The sequence below is a fragment of the Aphelocoma coerulescens genome, chromosome 1A, assembly GCF_041296385.1.
Source record: "Aphelocoma coerulescens isolate FSJ_1873_10779 chromosome 1A, UR_Acoe_1.0, whole genome shotgun sequence".
Lineage (NCBI taxonomy): Eukaryota > Metazoa > Chordata > Aves > Passeriformes > Corvidae > Aphelocoma > Aphelocoma coerulescens.
In genome coordinates, this window is record NC_091014.1 from 37,524,038 (window position 1) to 37,542,224 (window position 18,187).

Here is an 18,187-nt window from a genome sequence, read left to right on the forward strand (position 1 = left end):
TGAGGCCAGTTTTGTGTGTTGGTTTCTTTTGGAAAGGAGGCAGTGATCCCTGAAGGAATTCAGTCAATTCTATAGCCTCTGTAATTAGAAATTTAATCTCTTAAATCTGTAGGTAAATTGAGACAATATAAAATCTTGAAAGAAGGGCTCGAATGGAAGGAAGGGCTGAACCTCTTCTGGTCTATTTAAAAATATCTTTAGATATTTCAAAAAAATAAATGATACAAAGGAAGTACCAGGCATTGCATCAATGATTTCCTCTCCTGTGGGAAGCCAGTGTTTCAGACTGCAGCATGTACCAGTGTCCAGCAAAAGAATGATGATGTTTATTAACTTAGTACAAACTAGAAGAACATTTTCATCTAGTGATAAGAGATTTAGGTACGTAACTCCAACAGGATAAAGGCAATAACATCTTCCAGGAAGCACTTAAGTGTGTCTGTGCTTTTCCTAATGTTCTCTGGTTCATTGATTTGTGTATTTGAGAACGCTGTAGTTTTCAGGACGCTGCTTACATTCAGAATTATGCAGTGGATCATAGCTGATCCTTAGTAGTAATGGCAGCTGCTTTTTTGTAACATTTCTGGTCATGCTGTCTGGCAAGTCACTGGGTAATAACAACAGTTGCATTAGAATGAAGGCTTTTATTCCTTATTTGGGCTGAACTTAAAATACAGGTTATGGTCTTAACACCTCTAAATAGGACTAACAGAGAATTTAAATTGTTATTTTCTAATGATGTTATACTCTCTTCTTGCAGACCTACTGGTTCACATTAGTTAAGTAATGTGAACTTACTATCAGGAGCTCCACAGGAAAGTTTTGAAAATCCCTTTTAAAATGTGTTTAGGTTTTTCCATAACATAAAACACATAGTAACTGTTACTGGAAGTGTAGAGTGAAAGCCTGGTGCTTTTTTGAGTAGACAGCTCTTCATCTTCTGCAGTAGCTGCAGTGCCCTGAGATCTCCTGGTTGATATATGGGGCCATAATGAGGTTTGCTGCAGGTTCCTGGCTGGTGAATGTTGCATTTCAATGATATAAACCTGGTAAAAGTGTTCCCTTTGACTTCAGTGGGCTTTCCATCAGGTTTAACACACAAGCTATAGAGCTAGATACAAATTAGAGAGTTCATTTGGTTTGATCTGTATCACTACCATATGCATTTTAAAACATATTTCTTCCTGATTTTAATTATGTTTCTACAACATTCACAGAGCTATGTAGATTTCTTCTGCTCTACCAACTAATTTACTCCAAGAAAAATCTTTTGCCGTGAAAAGTGCATTACAAAAATCTTATTTTCTCTCAGCAATGTGTGTGAATAAATTAAAGGAACTTAATTATTTTCAGAATAAGACAAAACAAAAGAATCAAGCCTTGGTAGTTACGTGAAGAATTATATTGTTTAGACTATCTACAAAGGGCCAGACTGGCAGCAAAGCTAAGAGACACCAATGACAATCGCAAATGCTGGTTCATGTTTCTGCCTGAAAGATTTTGTGTATTTGGTTTTTTTTGTTCATAAGCTTTTTGCTTCAAGTTCCCCTCTTTATAAGTGCACATTCAAAATACTACTTTGCAGTAGAAGAATCTACAAGCTAAAGGCATGAGAGAAATATCTTCTGCCTCCTCATTCTCTTCCCCTTGCCAAGAGAGACAAGTTAATGGGATTAGGCTTTGTCTGTTCTCATTTTGTCTGCAAGGGTGAACATAAAAAAGACCATGTGTCCCAGTGCAGGACTGGTGGTGTAGTCGCTAGATTCAGCTTAGCAGGCTGCAGCTTCCTGAGAGCTCAGCGAGGTTGCTTAGGGCAATGCGACCCGGTCACATCCTGTAGTCCATTTCGGACGATCTCGTGATCTTGCTCCGGCCAGCTATCAGCGTTACAGCCAGTGATGGTGAAGAAGGCGAGAAGGGTCTGTCATAGGGATTTGAGAGGACTTTAATCACATCTTGCCCCTGCGATCCCCAGAGACAGAGAGACCTCGTGGTCTGGGTGCGGGGGGGTTTTGTCAGGGGCCCAGGCGCGGTCCCTGGGCGGGGTTGGGATGCAGGAGTGAATAGGGAGAAACCGAGGGAGTGGCCAAGGCTAGGGCAGGGGGGAGCGGGAAGAGGAACATGGCATCACGAAAACAGTGGGTTAACAGACTACCACAAACTGAGAATAAGTCATCTTTGCTTATTTGTTTCTGGGGCTTGCGGCTTCAGCACAGGCAAATGGAGATGTAGACGCTCGCTCAGGTGCCAGTAGTAGTGATGCTGCTGTAGAAGCCTGCCCACAGACGAGTGTGCTTACCTGGAGCCAGGAAGTTGGAGCCAGTTGCGCTGTAGCTTCTTGGCTTCTGCTTGAACTACTGACAAAAAGCTAAATATGTCTGGACTGATGTAGTGTAGCACAGATGCTCAGCAATTAGTGTCCATTTGCTCAGTGGAGGTAAGAATTGGTATGCTGGGCACCCAGAGAATGGGCTTTGTGGCCCATTTTTATGTTGGAAGTTGATGGTTGGAGAAATCATGTTCCTCCAGTGAATTGCTTGGCACTGGGAAGTGGTGTGTCTGTCAGACTGCAAACTACATTTCCCAGCTGTCCTTTGCATTGTTAGTGATCTCAATTTTGCAGGAGGTGATAGAAGAAATTGTTGTGACTGGAACTGAGTTAATTAAAGAAGGGTCTTTAGCTTTGATGATTATCCAGTCAAATGATGCAAACCACATCCTGAACAAAGAAATGGAGGCATGAAGAGCTAACCATTTTTTTCAGTCTGAGTTCCAATGAGAAAGGGACTACCACCTAGGCTATGGGTCTTGTTCAATGAATTACATATGAAGTTGGCTCAAACTTGTCACACACAACTTCAGAGTGGTGCTTGACTCACCAAAAAGTGTGACTGTAACATGAGCAAAAGTTGCTCTGCATCTGTCAGGGAGACCATTTGGACTGAGAAGGAAGACTTGTATGTGGCCCTCCAGTATTGGAATTGTATTTGATACATTTTTGGTGAGGCAAACTAGGGATACCAAAACTTTTATCTTCATTTGTATATTCAGAAACTTCTATTTGTGAGTGTCTACCTACCCATTATTAGTTCAAACTTCTTGGTGAAGATACTGAGTAAGAAGACTTTAAATGATATAGAGGGTTGTTTTTCTGTTCATGATTTATCTGAAATGTCATGTTCTGTGACTTTTCAAACAAAAATAGTTTATAAAAGACAAATTGGAGGATTTTGGATAGAAGGCAGAAAACTTGATGTTTTCTCCCTGCCTTTAAAACATTTGTTTACAGCTTAGGGAAAAAAAAAAAGAGAAATGTCTTTGAAGAGACAAAAGCAAAGGAAATGTCAGATTGGATTTTTAAAGTGAACTTTACTACCAAGTCCATTATTTCCTGAGAACAAATGCAGCAAAACTTTCAGAATTGTTTGAAAGCTTTTGTAGATGATGCATGTGCACTTCCGTTAGCAGTTTCTTGTACACTTATGTCTGCACTTTGTCATGACTAACAATGCACTTACAGATGTGAACAGCTGTTCTTTTTGAAACTATTTGGATTCTCTGCTTCTTCTGAAATCTGCTTGCCGAAAAGTAGACTGCACAACAAAAGAGTACCCAGTAATTGCTGCAGGATCTCATGACTAAATGAGAAATTAAGCACGCAGAAACCTCTGTAAATGTTTCCCCAAATTTCTGGGGGCAAGTGGCAAAATGTTTGATGTGGAGTGCTACCCAGGTACAGAAAGAGGAATGGAGAAGAGGAAGAGGGAATATGTTGGATTTTGATTCATGTGGAGAGAAAAGCTGAAAACTGTACTTGTGAGACATCTGGCTTTCCTCTGGGCAGTTCAGGCTTCATGTCACCAAGTCTGAAAGATAGTAGTGATCAGGCTCTTCCACTCAATCTGGAAATGATGAGCAAATCACAGAACAGCTGGGGTTAAATGACATATAGCCTATTTAACAGAAGCAAATGTGTGTGTTTCTACTTACACATAGAAACCATGGGAAGAACTACACTACAAAAACCACGTTTCCTTGTCAGACTTCTCAGGTAGGGATCAGACCCATGTAAAATGGCTTATGTTTAATACCATAATAATTGCTTAATTAATTTATTTCTGTAATGACTCTCTTTTCATTTCCATTCCCTTAGGGATACATGCCATGAACTCTTGGGACATGTGCCTCTACTTGCTGATCCCAAATTTGCACAGTTTTCGCAAGAGATAGGACTCGCTTCACTGGGGGCATCTGATGAAGATGTTCAGAAATTAGCCACTGTGAGTCAAAATCTTTTTGTGGCATACTCTCTCATCTCTCCTCCTTTTTAGCTGACGAACTGATGTGCATTGTCTTATTAGAGCTGACTACATTTTCAGGTTCCAGGTGACTATGATGTGACAATCACAGAGCTTTAGGTGTAATTCCATTGTTTTTAAGAAGACCAAAGCTAATCACACTAGGTAATCAGTTTCACTTTTTATTTGCAATAATCACCAATTTTCAGGGCTAGCTGAGATGAATTTTGTCTGCTTTATGGTGCTGGGAACGAGTAAGAAAGGTAAACTTGGAAAAAAACCCCAACCTAAAACATTTTGATGTGTGCTCTGATCTCTAGACTATTAGCTCCTCCACAGGTGGCCACTTTGGCTCTTAGCACGGGTATTTCTGTACTCACTGTTCAGTTTTGCAGCTCTTAATTGTATTGCAGTGTGTGATGGATTTTAAGATGACACTGCACCCTTGCCTGCTGCTTCCCTTGGAGAATGCATTGTTACTAAGCCAAGGCTGTGCAGCAGTAGATCTAGATCAAGACCAAGTGCCTCAGCTGGGAGATGGATTTTATGCTGCATCAAGTGAGGCACACAAGCCAGCAGACAGTGTGAACTGTCTGTGTGTTAAAGCTGTTAGATGCTGCTGCTACTGGACCCTCATGGCCTTTGTGTGAGGGACCCTGTCAAGTTGTCATGACTCTCTGCTCCTGACCACCTGTGAGCCCTGCTCTATTGCCATGTTCCAGTAACTTGAATGCAACTCTTTGCATCATGACACAAATTAGTGACCACTGGTCTTTACCACTTGCTTTGTTCAGTTGTGTTGACTTACTGTGTATTTCCTTTTGTGGATCCTGTTAAAACTAATGCTGCAAATAATTTAAGGAACTATATTGGATTAAAAAAACTGCACATTTAAAAAGCTCCATGTTTAAACATTTTTTATCTTCTGAAAAATTCTTTGAGCAGTGGAATTGGTTACTTTAGAACTTTTGCAGCATACTGCTGCTTTTCTATACAAGAAGCGCAGTGGGGTTTTAAAGGCTTGGAAATAAGTGTTGGATGTGGAGTCAAATTAGGTTCAATTAAACTGTAGAAGTTTTGATGCACTGGTTTAGCAGAGGTTTAGAGTCCTATCTGCCAAAAAAGGTGTTTGTACCCATTTGCTTGATTTGAATCCTGTAGCCTTCCAGAAGAAGCCACTAAATTTAATCAAACTGGCTTCACTCCTTAGTTAGACAGGCTCGATACCTTGCTCATGGCCAACTCCTCTCACATGATTCAGGGTGCATTCCTGGTTTTTCTAATGGATGTCCGTGGAGAAGAAACTGTTGCTTGTATGGAGAAATCATGAAAGTTGAGTGGGTATTTCCACATTTGCTTGGGAGGGACTTAGTAGGAAGCAGACCTACCTTGGCACAACATGCAGTCTCAGGAGAAACCACCTAACTGGCTGTCCCTGTAAGTACTTTGAGGAAAATGATATGCCCAAATATTTCACCCCAAAATAACCTTGGATGACATGGGTCTATTACAGAGGACAAAGTTGGTACTGGTCTTTTTGGGTAGAGATACTAATATAAAGTGACCTGTGAATATTATATAAATGCTTTTACTCCTCCCCCCCACAGAAGTTCCCAGTTATGACTGACTGTGTCATTTGAACAATGAGCTGCTCCTGAATCACAAAGCAAAAAATAAAAGAAGACAGCTGAATCACTTTCCCTTATCACACTGAGAATTTGATATCTGAGTCAAAGTTGATTACTCCTCCCATGCTGGAAATAGCTCTTTCAGGTGGAAGAGACATTTGGAAAGGATCTCGTGGTGTTATTTTTTGTAGGAGCACAATGAGGGGCTGTGCTCCCCTGGCGCAGATGCTTGACAAATACAGAGATGTTACTTGCCCTAAAATGTGCAATGTAAACAGCCAACTTGAGAGCAAGTAGAAAGAATATCTCTCACTAGTGAGGGTGAGGAGGCCAAGAAATTCATTCAGCTGGGCACCAAATGTCACCTGAGGTGCCATTGACTAACTTTTGCCGCGTTCAGTCCCATTTCCATCCGAGATTAAAACCAGACAGACGCAGCAAGCTGAGAAAGGCTAGCCAAGAGTCTCAACACAGAAAAGCATTGCATGTTCCAACAAGGCAACTTCAAAGTAAATAGGGAAACAAATGGAGAGAGAGTATGCATATTAATGAATTGAATCAATATGCCCAAAGCAAGCTTGCCATTAGCATGACCTGTTTCAAAAGATAGTGACATTAAGTGCTGAGCCATTACAGGGAGGACAATGGCTTTAGGAAGAGAAGAAAACACCTCTTAGGAATTCAGACCAGAAAGAGAAGAATTATTACAGGTGATTTCATAATCTTTTTCTCTATTCTGCTCTCAAAAGACACTGTGTATCAGCTTTGATAGATCTGCTCTTTGTGCCCTGTTAGCTGCAAAGGAAACTTCTGAGGTTTTTGTCCCTGCAGGGCTGACACACTGGATATAGAGCAAGCTGGAGCCTGGTGCCTGGGCAGATTAGAAGTGTTTGGTAAATTGCAATTAATCATGTCTGTGCAGCCCCACTGAGGGCAGGAATTAAATGGGAGAGAGTTGCAGGGGCCCTGGTGCTGGCCAGCTGGAGGGAGAAGAGTGGACCAGCAGGGGAAGAGAGCTGAAAAGACAGTATGCAAGTTCCCTTCATCCTCTTGGGATCTCGTAGTCAGATGGGGGAAAGAAGAAAGAAATTGCTTCTGCTTTGTCATGAGAGTGGAATATTGAAAGACCTAAAAGACTGTGTTTGTAGTGGTTTGTTGAGAGATTCCATTTTCATTTACAATCTTTTAGAGGAAAAGAGGAAAGACACAAAAAAAAAGGTGACTGAGATTATGTTACTGAAAGAGAGGGAAATATTTGCACCATCCACTTTTTTTTATGGAGTGTGGTATAATGCAGTTAGTGGTTGAGGAAATACAATATTGGCCATGCATATCTGGGTTCTAATTTTTATCGTCATCATTACTCATATCTTGTCCTTTTCTGATTGACTTTCTAAAACTGCTTTTGAGCTGATTTTTCAGCATGTCTGGTCTTTCTATTTTCACATAGTACAGAAATAAAAAAGGCTGTCTTTTCTGCTTACCTATCAAACCATAAAATATAGAGAGGACTTGACATGAGGTATTTCAATTAATTTATATAGTATATAATTTACAACATTTAACAGAACATAACGTAAGGTTTTGTCAGGAAAATTGTACCAAAAAGTACTTCTCGTTTTACATTTCAGTGTTATCTTGTAATTTGTGGACTTGGGAGCTGTCTTTGTAAAACTGCAAGTTGCTAAGGCAGGAACCTGCCTGCCTTGCTAATGGCAGAAATGACTCCTGACTCCTGCTAAGTTGTTTCAGCACAGCTCAGGTTGCCCCTTCTAGATGTAGTTTGTATAGGATGTGTTTGTGTAGGTGAAATTCAGTGGGTGGCAGCTCAGAAAAGAGGTTAGCAGGGTGTCTTTTTGATGCAGTTTATCACCAAATCTTTCCACCCAAGAATTTGGTCATTAGGGCCTAATTAGTTGCACTAAGTTTTTTCCCCAGTCATTTCTCACTGGCAGTTACATTTAAACATTCAGTTCTTTAGAGCTGTAAAACTTTCATCTTTTCATCTTTCTTGGTAATATTTGTTCTTGTACTTTAACAGCGTGGGACAGTAGAAATCAAGAAATTTCTTTAGTTCTTGCTGTCCTTTACGTGGAAAACTACAAAAATTGCTTTTAAGTTTGAAGGAATTGTGTGTGATGAGATCTTGTAAGTGCATTTCAGGCTTGTTATGAATCTAAAGGTTTTACCTTGCCTGGAGGATGACTGAGGCCAATAGTTAATTTCTAAAGCTAACTTTAATTTATCTGTGTATGTATCACACACAAAATATTTTAAAATTATATACTGGCTTAAAAACAACATTCAGAACCACCTCTCTGGGTTGTGCTAATTCTTGTGACTTTACTTGCCTGTCTTCCCTTAGAATCTATATTATCTGGTCTTGTTGATGTCATTCTAGTCCTTTTCCCATGCTGAAGATCTGGCACATAATTCAGGAAAATTCTCCATTATGTTTCCTGAGGAGATAACCAGAATGGACAAAATGGGAGCATTTTGGATAAAGACTGAGTAGGATTTAATAAGTTAGGAAAGACTTAGCATTCATGGTCTCACTAGATAGAACAGCCTCTCATCTTCACAAACAACAGATTAGATTTCCTACAGGGGCTATTTGGTACTGCTAGGCTGTAAGTACAGTTTGTGAACTGACTTACTGTCTTCTGTCATGGATGAGCAAATGGAGCTGAAAAGAAAATTTGAGATTTCGAACATTCCCACTGTACATCTGAAAAATCAAGACTGCCTGTGTGTTTCTCATTTATAGTTGTGAAATGATTGATAGGGAACTGACCCTCATTGTAAACCTGTGACCAGTTCCCCTGCTGAAGCTATTCTACACACAAAAATAATTGTGTATTGGCCAACTGAAATATGGTATTACAGCCCAAGAGCTATGGCAGTCACTGAGCATACTGGAATTTAACATTCAATCTCTGCTTAGTCTTTTTTCTGTATCCCAGTTGCATGCCATGTATGTGTGACAGATGCCAAGAGTGACCACAGTGAGTACCTTAAATCCAGTGGTGACATAATGGAATTTCTTACAAAATTGTTACTTCCAACTATACCTGTAGTTAGTGAATAAAGATGCAGCATGAAGAGCTGGGAGTGAATATGACTTAAAACTGCTTAAGTAAATTTTGATGGACTTACAGGAGACATGAAATCACATTGATTTGGGCTGTCTGTCACTTAAGGGACATGAATCAATTCCCAGGGTAAAAGCTAGGATACTAAAGCTGAAATCAAGTATGATGGATCACTATAGACAGACATTGTCCTGCTATACTATGATCTGTACTGTTCATCAGTAGATGGCCTGGACAATGTTTCTATTCCTGCCTTTGACCAGGCAAAACCACCTACATGCAGACGTATTTGGAAATTGTCCAAGTATGAAACCTGAAACTTTAACAAGAAGCAGAAGTGGAAGCTGATGAAATGCTGTGGCTTTCTTGACCATTACAAAGTCACACAAGTGTGTTTGAATCAGGAGGTAAGGACAATTACTGATGGATTACTTTGTTTGGTGAGGTATTGCTGGGATACCTGACTGACTGCTGCTCTAAGAAATTCTGTAATTTGTGGTCTTGCTCTGAAAAATGTTCTAAAGGAATTAATAAAAAGTAATGGTCTCCATTTTTAAGGGTTTCTTTCAGCAATACTTTTCAATAAAGTCACTGAAGCACTGATGCAAAGTCCTTCCTATGCATAATCAAAAAGGTGGGCAGAAAAGATAGTACATGTGTCACAAAACAGGAGTAAATGGGAAAAAAAACCCACTGTAGATTCCAGGGATCAATATTTAATATTTTAGAATCTGCACTGTTCTCCTGAAGTGCATTTTTACAGTCATTCTGTCAGAGATTTGTGGCACAAGAAGAAAAATATCAGCAGAGATACTTAACCAACTTTAAATTAGCACTCCAGATTGAAGAGTTCCATTGCTGGAATTGGGAGATAATGCTCAATATTTTCTGCAGGAATTGTGGCAGTCTGCTCAGGCCTTTACTCTGGGTTTGGAGAGTCCTTTTCCAGGTTTGGATCTGTAAGAATTCTTGTGCTGGTCAGGGCCCTGGCTGGTGACTTGTGCCCATCATAAATAGTTGCTTAGAGGCGATGAAAGAACTGGATGAGCATATCTGATTAGTTTCAAATATTTTCCAAGCTTCTCACCATTGAGGAACTTGGGGAACTCTTGTTCCCACAAATATGGCTTCTATGTATCTAATTATCCTGAAAGGATTTCTGTCCAGAGGCAGCTGTTTATGTTTGAAGACACGTAAATTTTTAGTACGTGCAGTAACTTTGGCAATGAGCTCTATGGCTCAACTATTCACTGTCTGGTGAACTGTCTCATTTTGTTATTTTTAACCTGATTCCTACTAGGTTTTTGTAAATGAAGAGAGAGTGATCAAGTCATCCCTGTAGGCTTCTATATGCCATCATGACTACAGAACACATTTTCTTGCTTAGTTCTTTCCTGGGTTGGGAACCAATTGTTTGTTTAGTCACTCCTCATGCTATTGCAGATGTTACTCCTTCCCTGAATCCTTTCCACCTTTCCATCTAGAACTGAAAAAGAGACAGGGTATCTCAGTCCCAGAACGCTAACCTGAGTTTTGATTAAGAGTAGCACTGTGGAGTCAAGTCAGTTTTGGATATATCTGCTATAGAAGTAGGGGCCTTTTGTATGGTAGGAACAGTGGACCTGGTGTTGTAGAGCTGACACAATTTGTTGCTTAGGGATGAAAGAAATAGCCTGGATGCAGAAGGAAAGTAGGATTCAGTGGATCCATCTTGCATCGCCATACAAGGATGAGTCCCTCCAGTTTCTGATCAGAAAGGGGTACATCAGCTTAGGATGTGTTAATCTCGAAAAGAAACATCTTGTGCTTTGTCCCTCAACATATTAAGAAGGTGAAAGAGGGCTCACCTGTTGCTATGAGGGTGCCCAGTTGGTCAAGTCAGTAACTTGCATCTTGAAAGGATCTCATGTTGCCCTAACCGACATGTTTGTGCTTACAAGTAACTGAAACAGAGTTGTTCTATAATGTACTTATAAATTTGTATCCTTGGGCACAGCCCTGTAATGAGGAAGCTAGATGCAAGAGAGAACTAATTTGACTTAATTGGGAGCAGAGTAGAAATTAGAAATTTTACTGTAGAAATAATATAGTTCATTTTAGACAGGATGTGATTTATGAAGATCAAGCCCAAAGCTGTTAGAAATGTTAAAGAAAAAGGCTCTATTAAAATAACAAATTGCAGCCAGAGACTGGGTTTGCTTTTATTTCTTGTAGCGTTTTGTTTCCAAAAGTGGTTAGATCATACTCTGTGAGGTTACTGAACTGCAAATGCAAATTTTCATGCACACAACTAATACATTTTGACATAGAGGTTAACAAGAGAATGGTGCAAATTTCACACAGCACTGGCTTGCTAATTACCTTTGTTTATTTTCAGAACCAACTTCATTTTCATTAAGAAATTGCAGATTCTGCAGTAGTAATCTTTGCCAGTAGTTCAATAGCTCACACTCTGAACATTTGCTCTGCTACAGTAGTAATGAAAGTGAGCCTGAAAAATAGCTTAGGAAAAAATTGTGGAATTTAGGAGTGCATGCAAGTGACAAGCATCTGCCAATTCTGTGTTGGATCCAGTTGAGATAGGTTGAGGAATGGATGAAAGGAGTCTATGAATTTTGATAGGATTTTTTGCATATTTGTTTTCTCTTTTGACCTAGAGTTGATAATATATTAGCAAAAAGGCATAAGGTGTCTTTTATAGAACATATGTAACCAGGACAAAAGAAAGTACCCAGCATAAGCTTCCAGTGAGCAACAATAAGACAAACATTTTGGGTAACAACTACTAACAAATCACTCATAAGGGGCAGGAATAAAGGTTTAAATGTGGGTGGGGAGGGAGGGAAGGGGGAAGCAATAAAGGAAAGGTTTGGAATATATTGCTACCGCTGTTCCTGACTGCCCCTGTGCTTTCACCAGCATGTAGAAGGAAAGGGAGAATCCTGGGCTCTGTGTAGGTATCGTTCACACTGTGACATATTATTTAAATAATTTGTGGACATCCTCCAGCAGTGGCACACAGGTGTATGGGGAAGTGAAGGAGTTAGAATGCGGCAGCTCATTTCAGCCATGTCTAGGTCTTGCTTAGGACTGAGGGAATGTCTGTGCTGTGGGTATGCAGGTGGAGGAGTTGGCTTTACCCATGCCTTCCATGGAGCCAGAGCAGCTGAGGAGTACTGTGCAAAAATAGCTTTGGTGACTGCAGGGAGGGGTCTCTTTGGAGCAGCTCCTTGCATGCAGCTGCCTGGTTACCTGGCTGGGACCTACAGTGGTGTTGGGGTGGGCCAGCTCCAGGCTCCCTTTTCTCAGGGATCTGTGCATCCTGCTGCACTGTGCCATGCAACCATGGCTGCTACCCTGCATACCCAACCCTCATGTCCGGGGTCAGTGACCCCATAAGGAGAAGAAAGCCAAGAGGTTCTGCACTCGGGCAGAAAACAAAACAGTTATGTGTAATCACAGAGTCCAAGTGTTACAGAATGGGTAAGGTGGGGAGGGACCACAATGGACCATCTGGTCCAAGCTCCCTGCTCAAGCAGGGTCATCCTGGATCACATTGCACAGAATTGTATTCCAGATGGTTCTTGAATGTCTCCAGTGAGGGAAACTCCATGATGACTCTGGGCAAAGTGTTTCAGGGTGTGGTTGCCCCCACAGTAAAGTTCTTCCTCGAGTTCAGGTGGAACTTCTGTGCATCAGTTTCTGCCTGTTGCCTCCTGTTGCCACTGAGAAGAGCCTGGCTCCATTCTCTTGACACCCTGCCTTCAGATACTGGTAGACATTGATGAAGTCCCCTCTCAGTTGTCTCATTTCAAGGCTGAACAGGCCCAGCTCCCTCAGTCTGTCCTCTTAAGAATGCTTTTGAGTCCCTGAGTCATCTTCATAGTCTTTTGCTGAAATTGCTCCAGGAGCTCCATGTCTCTCTTATACTGTGGAGCCCAAAACTGGACACAGCACTCCAGAACTTCAGCCTCACTGAAGTTCTCAAACCATGCACTGTTCTTTCTACTGTCTGGGATAGTTCAGTAAATAATTTTGCTAGCTATTATGCATAACCCAAATAGTATCATATGGAAAGAGTCTTAAAATATGTACCTGTACAGAGCTGAACAGATCATAACCTAATGTTCACAGCCACAGGAGTGGACATACCTCATGTGTACAGTCTAATTATCTCACCCAGCATGTTTGAGTGCTTTCTTTGTATGCACAGATTAAAGTAAGGAAGTAAGACAAAATACTGCTGGCATCCATAGAGAGCTAACTATGCCCAGGGCTTAATGACTTAATGATGCAACTTTGGAAGTGGTTTTTATGCCTGTCATCACCTTCCTATCAAGTGGCATCAAAGTGTTGGATGGAGTATGGTTCCATGAATTTTTAATTGAGATGTTTTTGGGTGATTTACCATAATAATTTTGCAAGTATAGCTTAATTATATATTTATAGGTCCAATGCTGATGGTACTGAAGGCCAGGGGGCAGTTTGCCATTGCTTTCAATGAGCTAGGTCTGTGGGCTAAATACTAACCTCATTTCCTTGTGTACTATCTCCTAAAAGATGTAGAGTTGTACACATCCAAATGAAAGTAGAATTTGTTGCTGTAAAATTAATATTTATAATTTACTTGCCAAAACCTCTTATTTTGAAATACGGGTTTCTGTGGGGATGATGTTGATTCTGGAGGACACGATTTTGCAGTTTTGTCTCTTGCTTTGTCTAAATTCGTGTGGTACAGCATGCAACAAATTCTGTTAGCTACTTCTTAGATCTAGCAGGCCTTCTGAAGTTATTGCGTAAAGGTTTTTGATCTTTTATTTGTTGATGATTTTGGAAAGTTAAAGCAAATACTCTAAACCTGAAAGCATTGTTGAAGCCAAAGAGAAGGTTACAGAGAAGGGCCTTATGGCTGTTAATTTTGGTTGTTTTAGTTTGGTTCCAGCTGTGGTTGAAATTGTTGCAGTGCAAGGTCAACAGAATTTCACCATGATGGTGCCCTTTCGGGCACATTTTGAACAACACCTCCACGCTCTTATCTGCTTGTTAGTTTGCTTTTGTGTCAGACATAGCGTTAGTTTAGACTGGGGAGCCTTGTTTCAGTTATTAGCTGTAAGTTTTATATAGTCTGTACCTTGTAGAGAATTTTCTATAGGTCATAACTGTGACATTCATAAAGATGGCGTCTACTAATAGTGCTAGATAAAGCAGTTTGAGCTCAGAGCTTTTTCAAGACATGCTGGAAAGAGTGGGTACTCACAGATTATAATTTTTTTCCTGTAAAGCATATTACTCTTTTTTTCCCCTTGAGATTTTTGTTCCCTACCTTGAATCAGTAGGCTGTAATTGTAATAATTATATAGTTTGACTACATAAAAGTAGCTAAAATTATAGTTTAACAAGACATTTTACATCTCTTGAATGTAAACACCTTTATAGGATTAATTTTTCAGCTTTGAATAAGCATATTAACTTATGTACAGATCCATACTATACATGTGCAATGAATTTAGGACCTATACAAGCACAGAATTCTTGCATATCCATGGGAGTCTCATCACTAGTGACAATTTTGGAGTGATCTTCACATTTGGTAAGCCACTTCCAGACCACAGGCCCTGTAAATTCCTTTGACTTCGATACAGTGAAGAGCCATAATCTCTCTGCTCACAGGTACCTGCTCAGTTTATTTTTTCCACCTTGCTGATTACACATTCATGTGATTTGCTTTGTGTTTACACACTGCTGGCAAGTAAGTCAGTGGTGACTCAGTTGGCTACTCTGTGGTTATGATAGATTCATTTTACATGCCCTCACTGCTGAAAATCAGGGTGCTGCAAGAAGGTGCTCAACTATCCTTGAAAAAGATTTTGTTTGGGGCTGTGAAAAACATCTTCAATTTGGATATATTTTTAGTAGCAAAATTAATAGATATTTAAAATTCCCTGAGCTACTTTTCTTCTTTGATCTGTCTGTCAGCTTGACATGAATAGAACTTACACTTTTGTGCTTATGCCTATCTTTTTTGCTTCTTTTTTGAAAAGCAGGTTGAGCTAATGCATTGAGAGTCACAAAAGCTTTTGGGAGTCCCTTGGCGTTTATGTGATTAAAAGAACATTGAGTTTAATTGCAGTGTTGCTGTTAGAAACTGTGATGTTTGAAAACAAGTCTTAGCTATTAAATCAGTTTTCAGTAAATAGATGCAAGAACTTGATTTTCTTTTCAAAATGTTTAGAAAATTAGTGTGGATCCTAGTAATTTTGGAATGAAGTCCTAACCATTTTTGCTCTTCAGAAATAAATTTGAAATTAATATGACTGTGAAGAAATAGTGCATTTTTTCCTTTAAATTAGAGTTTTAAAATGTCACTGGCCAGTTGTCCCTGTCTCTTCAATGTGTTTTTGCCCCCCCAGTTACAGAACTTGAAAAAGTTCTGAGACCCTTTCTGCTCCCCTTTCTGAAGATATAACCTCCCCTCATTAGTAGATACATTAGGACTTTTGCAGCTGATCATGTACACAAGAAGCTCATACCCCTCCTTGGCTAAAATGGCATGGGATGCTCAGTGGCTCTCCTGCATCCTTCCCTACAGTACAGCTATCATAGGCAGTAATTGGCCTGGCAATTAGTGGGGACACAGCCTGCTTCGGGGAATGGCATCATGAGAAGCACCACACAAGCCTGGTGCCTTCCCCAGGGGAATGCCTGCTAGGGAGGACACCGGGGTCTGTCTCTGGGCTGGCCAAGGGTAGTTACTAAAGAGGCCTCACAGCTTGCAGTAATTAATTCTGACAGGGGACTGGCACAGGGCAGTGATTCAGTAAACTCCCTGCTTCTAAAACTGAGGATTGCCTGTACTGTGATTAGTTGCTTCACCTTTGCTACTTGATAATCTGTGGATTTACTTTACCAGTCTGTCAAAAGCTTCTCCCAGGATAAGTGGAAGAGAATCCTGTGCCAGTTTTCCCCTTTTGCGGTTTCCTTGGAGCATTGCAGCATTTTCAAAAGGATGAACTCTGTCTCCCCAGCCTGAAGATGTTTTCTTGGTATTTCATGGAATGTTGCAACTTAATGCTTTCTCTCCTGAGCCTCCTGCTTAGCATGCTTGCCATGGAGTGGAAGATGGTCTTTTTAGAGAGGGACAAACAATATTGGACTGGTGCTGAGGTCTACAGGTAACTGTGGTAAATGTGTTCTGAGGATTGAGGAGAGGCTTCTCCTAGGCTTCTATAGAGATTCTGGCTCTGGATGCTGGGGGAAGAAAACTGTCTGAGGTGGTTCTTGTCTATTCTCTGGATATTCTTCTAAGCAAAGCAATTCTCAGTTTGGGGTAACAGTTCTGGGGTCAAGGACCCATAAAATGAGTATGCTGTCAGGCAAAGGATAAAGATCTCTTTGTATGTGTATTTATTCCAAATTTTGCTCTCAGTTGTGTGATGCCTCCAGTCAGTGTTCAAGTCCCTGGCTCTTTGTTGCAGGAATCATACTCTCCAAGCTGCAGCATAAGCCACAAGGCTGAGGAGAACACTATGGGTTGCCTTTGTTGCCTATAACATCAGGACCATTCTTGCTTTGATAGGTTGTGTTAATGCCAAGTCCTCATCTGTAAGAGTAGCAGCACAAAGATCTGGAAATCAGGAATGGCAAAGCCATAAAGATAGTCCCTGCTTGCAGCCTGTGAATTTTGAAAGATCTTAGTGAACCAAGCCTGTCATACGAGGCAGTCATAGACTGAAGAGTGTGGTTGGACAGCAGTGATATGTTTGCTCAGCTTTTCTTTTTCCTTTTTGATTTTTTTTTCTTTTTAGTTTGACTTTCAGAGGACGCCATCTCTTTTAGTCCCAGCTAATACATCAAAAAACCTCACTGTCCCTGTTATGTTATCTGTGTGAAGTCTCTGGATGACTGAAATTTGAACCAACAGCTTGAAAAAGAAATGAGTGAATACTCACTTCAGCTAAAATAGGGAGCACTGAACGTGAATTTGTGTTATATGCTGTAAAATAAAGTGGAAAGGAAGGGGCTCATTATTGCACATCATTTTTTCTTAATAACTCCAGATGAAATTAATAAACCTTAAACCCTCAGGTTTTAGAAGTTGTTCAATATAATAGTCAAATGATAGGAAAGAGGAAATAGGAAGGGCAAAGCATTAGGACTTCAATGACATGTTTAACAATTATCTAAGCAGCAGTTTCTAGTTTCAGTGATCTTCTTGGCTGCATATTAAGCTTCAGCACTGTTAGTTAATTATGTTGAAAAAGCTAGGAGTTATTTTTCTGGCAGCGTTGAGCAAGTTCAGGCAAGTGTGTTTTTTGGGGCATTGATTTTTTGCACCATCTCTGTGGCCACTAGCTTTGGTGGAAGGGAATTGCTGCCTTGCCAGGAAACACCAGACTTTCTGCGTAAGTGTCGAGGTTCCTGATTCTTCACCTCCAAAGGACTCCAAGGTTTTCAACCAAGATAAAATGAGTGGGCTGGACAGACATCATCTTTGCACAAAGCAAACCTAAGTTCAGATTACTTTGAAGTAATTCAAACATGGAGTGGGATATTATGTGACTTCATCTATGTGGGTACTAACTTCTTTAGCAACAGCAGAATAATCCCAGAAGTGCTTCATCCTCCTTCTTTCTGCTTGCTTTTTAGAGTAGCAAGAGAGCCTCCTTCATGTGAGAGTGAGCAACAGAAATATTCTCTCAAGAGACAAAAAATTGTTAGTAGGAGCGTTCTCCAGGTCTTATTCTGGAAGTCATATTTCACCTGCAAGGTTGGCAGCTGCCATACACATTGTCTTGTTTTGGTTGGGCTCCCCAGTGTTGGAGGTATGCTGTTATCTCCTTACTCGTGCTGCTTGAGGTACATTTTCTGCTCCCTTACAAACTCATGATGATAATTTTATTTTGGTTACCATTATGAGTTTTTCCTGTGGAAACTCCTGAAAAAACGAGCATAATTTCAAAGTATTCACAAGGGGTTAAGCCCCCCTGAGCTCACTATAGGCCATGCTTTCTCTGAGTATGGCAAGCCTTGCGTTAGAGGAATTTGCATGCAGTGGTACTGTGTGCTGTGACTGTCAACAGAAATGAGAAGGCTGGTGTGCATCTATCCCAGAGTGCTCTAATGAGCAACACCACATCTACTCAAACTATTGTTTATAAAGAGATTGTTC

The 18,187-nt window shown here is 40.5% G+C and overlaps 1 protein-coding gene across 2 annotated transcripts in view; it reads left to right on the top strand.

Annotated features, from left to right (window-relative positions):
* Positions 1-18,187, top strand: part of TPH2 (tryptophan hydroxylase 2) — a 56,612-nt gene that overhangs the window by 23,427 nt on the left and 14,998 nt on the right. For both annotated transcript variants that reach the window (XM_068999176.1, XM_068999172.1), the window contains exon 8: positions 4,154-4,280. In XM_068999176.1, the coding sequence (XP_068855277.1) occupies positions 4,154-4,280 (127 nt within the window). The remainder of the gene's footprint in view (positions 1-4,153; positions 4,281-18,187) is intronic.